At 33.7% G+C, this 10,000-nt stretch overlaps 1 protein-coding gene across 1 annotated transcript in view; it reads right to left on the bottom strand.

Moving 5' to 3' along the window:
• Positions 1 to 384: 384 nt before the first annotated feature.
• The window catches only part of LOC119598159, a 13,638-nt gene continuing 4,022 nt past the window's right edge, over positions 385 to 10,000 (bottom strand). Inside the window, exons 2-10 of the mRNA XM_037947796.1 lie at positions 8,828 to 10,000; positions 8,121 to 8,279; positions 7,431 to 7,584; positions 6,300 to 6,511; positions 5,865 to 6,072; positions 5,315 to 5,547; positions 4,123 to 4,200; positions 2,530 to 2,691; positions 385 to 2,025 (exon numbers count right to left, since the gene is read on the bottom strand). The exon at positions 8,828 to 10,000 is cut by the window's right edge and continues 62 nt beyond it. Of these exons, the coding sequence (XP_037803724.1) occupies positions 1,483 to 2,025; positions 2,530 to 2,691; positions 4,123 to 4,200; positions 5,315 to 5,547; positions 5,865 to 6,072; positions 6,300 to 6,511; positions 7,431 to 7,584; positions 8,121 to 8,279; positions 8,828 to 10,000 (2,922 nt within the window). The 3' untranslated portion in view covers positions 385 to 1,482. The remainder of the gene's footprint in view (positions 2,026 to 2,529; positions 2,692 to 4,122; positions 4,201 to 5,314; positions 5,548 to 5,864; positions 6,073 to 6,299; positions 6,512 to 7,430; positions 7,585 to 8,120; positions 8,280 to 8,827) is intronic.

The raw sequence follows: 10,000 nt of genomic DNA, 5'->3' as shown, positions 1-10,000 counted from the left end.
TAAGTCAATGCAAAAGAAGGTAAATTTGTATTCATTAATGTAATTAAATTAAACTAATTCTTTAAATCAAATATTCCTAATAAACAATGATTCTCCTGTAGAACTTACTGCAATTCTGTATACTTAAATACTTATATTTTCCTAGGATTTGTACGTTTCTGATTTCGCAGCTTTTTTCTCAAATGTTTTAGCTTCGGCTGTAAATCTTTTCAACATTTCATGATATTTCAACTATAACAGCAACTCATTATTAAATCAAATTATAAATTTGGTAAATGGATGAACTGGAAATGAGATCAATCTTTCAGAAATCATAAAAATAAATATACCTTTATGAAGAAGTATGGAAACACATTTTTGTTCTTGTACAGAAATGTTTTTCCATCTTTTTTTTCCTTTTGGCTTTTCATTTCCATGGGAAGCTACTCCTTCAGATGCCAGGAAAAATCCCACACAATGATTCACTCTATTTTATAAAAATAAAGTAGCTGTAGAAATTTTATACTTCCTAAGAGAGTGGAAGACCAGCACTCTTCTGTAACCAATTCAAAAATTCTCATACACAGCCACAGACAGATCACTGAATAATAACGCTATGAGCGTACGGCTAACTTAACTTTGAGTATATTACCAATTTTCCAAGCTACTTCATGATAATGTTGAAAACAATTTCTTATACATCTTAACCCAAAGCCACCGGGGATGGCATGTACATACATGCCACGCCACAGTGAGTTTAATTTACCAATTGTTTTTACACATAGATGGCTCCACAGGTACTAAGTAACCAATGAACCAAATATAAGTACTACCTATCTCACCCTTTTCCTTGATTTTAGAAAATATTCTGTCGTATCTAATACTGCTGTTGGTAATGTCAATAACACTATAATAACTATAATGCCTATCATAAAAATAACAGCATCTATATTGATAGCATATTTCCCCAAAATTCAAGGCAAGGTGAAATCAGATGAGGTCACAAGATCTACTAATTGACTCCTTTGTGGCTAAGCACTTGCAGAGCTATCTATGCACAGAGATATTTCATAAAGAATACTGCAGTGAACACAACATTTTCCTGGAGACTTTGAGTTAAACTGTACTTTTTTCAGTTGATGTTTTGTTCAGATCATGTAGCTTGGACTCCTTATCAAACAAGCTGCCTAAAGATCATTAACAGTAATAATAATGATAATTCAGGATCTGGGGACAAGGCTCATGTCACTTTAATTGAACTGTAGTTCTATAATTATCCTGTGTGCATGGAATAGCTGGGGATACCATCAGCATCCTTCCTATCTCATCAGTATGAGATAGGAGCCTGGTTGTCAAGATTAACATTAAGACTGCACCAGACAGCACAGATGAAATGAATAATGAAAACTGAATAACAGAAAATGTGGAAATAAAAAATGAAGAAAACATAGTCACAGACAGACAACAACAGAAATTCCTGTATGCTACACATTTGTCTGACAACTAAAGTTCATCCAAATTTTTCAGTTTGCTTCCAACTGTTGCTGCTACATTACTGGTAGGAACATATGCTACTAAGTAAAATATTAGGTGATCAATTTCAACATAAAAACTGGCCCTACTTATACTATTTTTATTTTTGCTGACTGGATTTCTGGCAAGTTCCTCTTTTTGCAGATTTTCTTTGTCTACCATACCATTTTCCTCAGAGGAGACATTTACGTCACTTTGCATAACATCGGTTGACGGATGTGAACGAGGCTGAGCTTTTTCCGTTGGAATACTTTTCTCTTCGCTGCCATTAAAGCTCTCCCGCATGCATCCGTTTTGTAGATCATCATTTCCGACTTCATCCGCTTCAAGCTTGAGCTTCCCTAATGTGACCATTTCCTCTATGGTGTTGCAAAGTTTAGCAAGGAAGAGAGCAGGAAGTTCTGGGTGGCACTGGAACGAAGGAATGCCTTGGCTCCACCATTTGAAGATGTTGCAGAGGTGATTGAACCTCTTGTTGTAAGGTTGGATCCTTAGGAGCTCCTGTATGTATACCTGAAATAAAGGTCACGGATTACTATGGCTTTTTAGGGTCTTCCAATCTGTGTCATATTATTCTCATTCTCTCTCTCTCTCTCTCTCTCTCTCTCTCTCTCCCTAACACTGCATGTGTACCATCCAGTGCCATACGTTGTAGTACCACACCCACACACACCTCACATCCTCATCTACACATCCCTACACACATCATCTCTCTCTCTCTCTCTCTCTCCCTCTAACAAACTTGCATGTGTACCATACACATGTGCACATACAGTTGTATGTACACACACACACACACACACACACACACACACACACACACACATCAAACACACACACAAACACACACAAACACACACACAACACACACAAACACACACACACACACACAACACACACACACACACACACACACACACACACACACACACACACACACACACACACACACACACACACACACACACACACACACACACACACACACACACACACACACAAAAAGAAAAAACTTACCATGGCAGATACTGAAAAACTTTTGAAACAATGTTGGATGGCTATTGAAGGCTGGGAAGAAACATCGTAATCTACCTCATTTTCTTGGTTCAAACTACTCCCAACACCCTGGATACACATCAGATGCAACAACTGGCGCATTACACGGAGAGTTGGATAGGCCTAGAAGAGGAAAAAAAAAAATTAGTATGTGATCTTTCTGGATGGATACACTTTATACTTCTAAATCTCCCCTTGGTATTTTCTGAAAATTGGTTATTGTAGCTTTATGCCACAAATGACATGGTAAAAACAAATGAATGGAGTTCTTACAATAAACAGATATCAGAGGAATAAAATAGAAAAGATAAAGGGAATTGATAATAAACATTAAAAAGGTTTGTTTCTCTCTTCTCTTGAAATAATGCTTTTGTTTGTTTTGCAAATTCCAACTCAATAATAACAATAGTAAAAAAAAGTTTTATCATACCGTTGAAAAGGCAATCAAAGCGTGTTTGAAGTAATAATTTCAATATCAAATATCACATTTTAAAATACAATTCATATGTTTCTTCAATATTCTGAAAATTCTTATGAACAAGGCATTACCTTCCTATCAATCTATGTTGGTACATGTAAGATGCAATATTCCTTTACAGTAGCATTATTAATTTCATTGATTTCTCCCTCTTTTCCTATGGGAGAGACAGCTAAGTACTAGCACCTGGATGTCAAGGCATAGCTGACGGCCTAAGTTTCTAGCCTGACCCAGCTGTCAAGGTTGTCTGCATCTTACGTACAGATATGGCTTTCAAAGTTGGTAAATAAAGCCACTGGATTTGGGGATGCATATAAAACAAACAAATAAATAGATAAATATCTATCCTAGCACGCCCTATCTCTCAAATGGCTGTATGAGTGTAACTAACCATCCCATCGGCCAACTCAAGTGGATTAGGTTCTCTGGGTATAATGAGTTAAGGAAAGTCAGGGAAAACTATAGTGAAAACATAGTAAATCAAAGTTAAACCTATGGCTGTGGGTACATGTACTGTCCATTGTATTTTTTAATGAATTTTGTTACACACCAAGGACTCCACAAGTAGGCCTTGTGTGACCTCAACTTATTTCCCTAAATAATTTCTTTTCTAAAGCTAATACTGTTGCAAATCTCATTATTATAACTGGCATTAAGATGGTTATAAGGTTATTAAATTATCAAAAACAATAAAAAAATAAAAAGTATCATTAACAAAAACAAATAAAGGGAGGTAGTGCAAGTTATTAAATCTCTGTAAGCACTTGTGCACCCATCTATGTGCAAACACAATTTATAAACTAAAATCACAATGGACATAGCACTATAATGGGTTAAGCATGAGTACAGAGGTTTAGATACTCTGTATTTTATTACTGAAGGAACAACTCATTTATTAAAAAAGAAGAAAGAAAGAAAGAATAAAAATTCTATAATAAAATGTAAAATATTTATCTACATCATATAAATTACTTTTGCATGTGCATCAACCAAAATTAATTCATGTGTTCAAGAAAATCCAAGTTATTCTCATTCATACAACCAATATCAACAAGGTACAAACAAATCGCACTTACTTTCTGTCCTGACTGTAGAAATTGGTGGGTCAAGAACATTGCAGAAACCCACTCATTTTCACTACCATGAGGCAAAAGCTGAAAAAATAACATTTATGTCAATCCATATATTTTCTAAAATTCAGTAAACAAGTAATATACACCTATCCATCTATCAGTGTCTTGATTTCCCTTATTTTCTTTGGCATCTGTTTCATTTCATAAAGTGAAACATAAACTTTGATAGTATATCTTCAGGAAAGTGCAAGCAAGATTTGCCCCTTGGCTAAGCTGCATGTTGCCTGAGGGGAGCTTTAACTGTACATATAAATACATATGTGTGTATATATGTATATGCACATATAAATTATATATATATATATATATATATATATATATATATATATATATATATATATATATATAATATATTATATATAATTATATATAATATATATATATATATATATATATATATAATATATATATATATATATATTATATATATATATATATATATATATATATATATATATATATATATATATAATATAATATTATATATATATAATAATATAAATATATATATATATATATATATATATATATATATATATATTATATATATATATATATATATACACAACATAGACACATAGACACACACACACACACACACACACGCACACAAACACACACACACCACACACACACCACACACACACACACACACACACACAACACACACACACACACACACACTTATATACATATACACATACTTACATATTTATATATACGTACATATATATATATATATATATATATATATATATATATATATATATATATATAATAATATAAATATATATAACATATAAATATTATTATTATCTATCTATACTATACTATACTATCTATCTATCTACTCATCTCATCTATCTATCTATCTATATCTCTCTCTCTCTCTCTCTCTCTCTCTCTCTCTATATATATATATATATATATATATATATATATATATATAAACATATAAATATATAAATATCTATATATATATAAATATATTATTATCTATCTATCTATCTATCTATATATACATGCATAGATAAGGGCTTAACATACTACTTACTGTTTTGCCAAAGATTTTCTCACTTTTTCTTCCTCATTTAGGCATTATATACAACAATATTACAACAAAATTTCCATTCACCTGGACTAACACTAAGATCCACTGTGGCTGAGACACATCCAGATCGAAATCACTACCGTCAACATGATGAAGGTTTTCCTTTGCACTTTCCAGCTCCATGTGATAGAGTTTGTAAAGAACTCTATCGACAATGGATTCCTGGCATTGTTCACACTCTAGCAGATTTACTAAGGGTAGGAAACTGCGAGGGTGGAGCTGCATGTTTCTTGTGACTTGTTTGATGATTGAAATATCTGAAAAAATTATCATTTGTCATAAGAAATGACAGTGTTCTTGTGATGCCACAGCCTGCAGCCTGCATACAATTCAGCTGCTATATTAAACTTTCTAGATTTAATAACATATATCTGCTGCAAACATTTCACTTTTGTATTTATAAATATTTAGGATAAATAAAAAGGTATAAATACATATACTTCTTTCTATAACTACAAATATTACCTATGGCATTGTACTCTATTTTTCATAAAATCTGAACACAACGCTAACCAAATGCTTAGGGATCCTTCACCTACATCATAACAATGACAGGCTACAGCGTTTCTCTCACCTTTCTCAAAGAGAGGCATATCTTTTATCAAAGCTTTGGCTATGGTGCTGATAATGTGCTCTGCATCTAGCCGTAATGCAAGGGCAGTGCTGGCCTGCGGACCCAGAAGTTGGGCTGTATTGCTCAGTACACACATTAGACTTATTATCAAACTGTCCAATTTGATCCCAGGCTGAATTATGGTTGATGGATGATTGTCAATGATGTTCTGCAATGTTGAAAATTATCAGCAATATTTATATCCAGTTATAGTTGTCAATCAAATAAATGCATGATTTAATTCTTCATAGCTTATCTTAGTTATTGCAGCTCTAAACTCAAAATCACTAGCAAACTCATGCATTTACAGATAGCTATCTCTACTCTGAGCATAAATATTTCAAACTAGAAGACAGATCTTACAAAACCAACAATGACAATTATTCTTTTATTTACCTTGAGTAATTCTAATGGTAATGCAACACCTTCCAAATTTTCTTCACTCTGCACCCCTAAATATGGTTCAATAAGAATATGGAGAGATTCCACCACTGGCAAAGTTGCTGTGTTCATCAAGCCTTTCACAAGGTCAGCAAAATCTTGCTTCTCCCTTCCAGAAAGTCCTGCAGTCTGTATTTGTTGTAGAGCACTTGCAAGCACAGATATACCTGAAATGTGTGTGTGAAATGCATATCTCGCTTCATTGTTTAGCATATGGAAGTCCTTTCATGGCAAAAGTACATCTGATAATAGAGGGTTGATAACTTTTTAAGGTCATTTCTACTGAATTAGCTCTACAATTAAGCTACATTGAATTATATATATATATATATATATATATATATATATATATATATATATATATATATATATATATATTATATATATATATATATATATATATATATAAATCTAATAATGAAGAAAAACAAAAAGATGCAGACATGGTAGAACTTTAAAATCAAACTACAATGACAAGATACAAATAACATCCATAAGGGATTTTAAATAAAGTTTCAGAAGTCCTATTGGCATTCTGATTTTGTAAGCAGTAGAAAAAAGGTACTATAACCCCTAAAGGAAGATCTACAGCAAGTTCAGTAAGCTGGTGTTAACATTACCCAGACAGACAAATATCAAAAACTATTTTACTGATACATTTCTCCACTTAAAATTTCTTGCTGTTCTTTCTATCCTGTGGTTACACATTATATAGTGCTCTCATAATAATGTCTTTGTGGTGCACTGGGAGAAAGATTTTCAAGTTAATTCTTACATTTCCTTAGGAAACAAGAGCCTTTTTTTTCAAACATTTCCTATCTGTGCACATAAGAAGCTTCAAACTTTTCCATTCTTTAAGGGCACAGAAAAGATAATAAACAGAAAATGTCCATATTCTCACATACAATTTCATAGGTGTTTATTATTATAATTTAATATGAAACAAAAACATTTTCTTTTAATGTGCCCATAAAAACTCATTTACTACTACATTACTGATAATACTATCAATAACTAGTATTTACCATTGGGCTGAGTACACTTTAAAATCTATGAAGTAATAAAACAAAGTAATCTCTTCCTTACCAGATGGTGAAGTTGCCTGGCAAACTTCAGAGATGGCTGACAAGGCTCGTACCATGACGGGAACTAATCCAGGGAAACTAATGGGCAAAGTGACAGCTTGTTGGATCACTTCCTTACCAGACTGGAGACACAACCATATGTGTTTCTCTTGCATCTGAAATCAGGGATTAGGTCTCAGATAAGTGTGTTTCTATTGCATCTGAAATGATGGATTAGGTTTTTCTCTTACATCTGAAATCCTGGATTAGGCATTAGGTAAACATACTTCTCTTGCATCTGAAATGATGGACTGGGTATTATATAAGTATGTTTCTCTCCTGCTTTAAATGTGAGACTACGTTTAGTAAATCATGGCTATCCTGTTCCTGTGATGGATTAGGACTAGCTACATGCTTCTCTTTTGCCTGAAAGAATAAATTATGCTTAAGCATGTTTTTCCTGCTCCTAAAATGATGAATGGTTATCTAAATGTCTTTCAGATCAATCATAAATATCATAAAGTAGAAAAAATAAAAGAAAGAATCCAAGAAAAACCTGTCATACAAACAAGGAACTTTTCTACAAAGCTATTTACATCCATTACAGTTTTGATATAAAGTCAACATCCTTCTAATATGTCAATAATGATGAAAAGCCACAGAAGAAAATAAACACTTTTTATCATTTTAAAGACAAGTGAATCACTCTTACCTCTGGTGCGTTCTCTCCCACAAGCTGATTGAAAACAGCTGTTGCTTGAAGATTAAAATTTGAGGTTTTAAGGATTTCGTTTTGGCCGGAATCTAACTTTTCCACTATTATTGGCAACAGATCCTCAGATGGAATATCTTCAGCCAACTTTAAGATGAACTGTAAACATAAAGGTAAAACTACAATAAAGCCATGCAATGTATTTACAAGTATAAGTTCATTCAGAAACTTATGTAACTGTGCACCAATGAATCCAATGCACCACTGCATCAATTATATTAGAATTATTCTGAATCCCTACAAAGGCCTACTGCCCAAGGTGCAAATCTCCCTCACTATATATGATCCCAATAGTGCTGTGAAAATATAATAACTGTTTGATAGTTTCAAGTAGGAAAATTTGGACCATTTATGCTATAGTCTGAAACTGTCTCATTTTTTTTTTTGAGTGAAAGTGCTTTGCCATTCAAGAAAACCTGAAGGAATCCGTTGCTATACTTTTGACTGAGGTGATGATGGAAGAGTATAATAAGGAAATCTGCAAATTAAGTGGAAAATGGTTTGTGATGTATATAAATATAAATAAAAGTTTTCTTTGTAAAGCAAGAATACATTCTACATATCTATACTTTAATTAAATGGCAGTCATCTTTACTTTCAATGAAAGAACTAAAGAACAATAACAGTGCATGTCTTTAACACATTACCTCCTGCCACTCTGCAATAACGGCATTTCCAGACTTCACATAATCAATGAATTTCACCAGCACATCTCTACGGGTCTTGCAGGATACTTTCCCGGGGTGATTTTTCACCGAGTCGATGCATTTCTGGGAGGAATAGATCTCCTCTTTGTCCAGGAGGATCTCAAGTAATTTTTGCTCCCTTTCATCTCTTAGCTCAATCTCCTGTAAGAGCTGCTCTAAACCCAGGTCATAATCTGGGTCGTAGTCGGGGTCACAGGCTACTTGTTTCATGAACTGGAGGAAGTCTTGACACTCACTGGTCTGGCAGGATTTATGCAAATTTGGGTGCAAGTCAAAGATCTGTATGATATCGAAGGCTATGTTACATATAACGGACTGAATGCTCTTTTCTGCAGTCTTGTTTGAATGGACAGTAGAGCCCTTGTGAGGAATGACACTTACTGGTAGGTTAATTTCACTCCAATCCATCCACATTCCAATGTTAATTGCTTCATTTTTCTGCTGACAAAGCTTAAGGAATGTAATCACAAGATCTTTTGTAAAGAGATTATTCCTCATTGGGGATTTGTTCTCCTTCTCCTCTCTTTTCCACATATCTCTCCAACAGATTAATGATTCTGGGATTTCTGGATATTCCAGTTCTTTGCCTATGTACACATTTAGCATCAACAAGAGATATTTTGTGAGATACATGAAGAAATAGGCACTTGATTTTATCTGCACTTTTGAGTCACTCGATACATTCTTGGAAGCCAGAAACTTCACAAACAAATTCAAGCATTCTAGAATATCGCTTTCACAATTTTCCAAGTATGAATTTGATTGCCAACTGAGTAGGTAAGACATGAAAAGCTCTAATGACATTGCGAGAGTAACTGGTTTTACTCCATCCGTAGATGCAAAATATTCCTCTATGAGTGTCGGAAGATATGAAGTTGGCAGGAAGCTGAGAATGTATATGAGACATCTGTAACACCTCTGATTCTTTACAATAGAGAGAAAATGTGATTCCTTTAAGGTCGGGACAGAAGAGATGACAAGCTGCAAATCTTTAGAAGATCTCACTACCAGCTGGTTCTTCACACTCGGGCAGCACAGCAACAGTAAAAGTGTGGATTTGCAGCGGAAGTCTTCAAAATCTTTGTCTTTGTTGGCAGCTGTGCAAGCCTTCTT

The sequence above is a fragment of the Penaeus monodon genome, chromosome 40 (assembly GCF_015228065.2).
Source record: "Penaeus monodon isolate SGIC_2016 chromosome 40, NSTDA_Pmon_1, whole genome shotgun sequence".
Taxonomy (NCBI): Eukaryota; Metazoa; Arthropoda; class Malacostraca; order Decapoda; family Penaeidae; genus Penaeus; species Penaeus monodon.
The sequence above is the reverse complement of the archived record's forward strand: the minus strand, read 5'-3'. Positions and strand labels throughout refer to the sequence as shown.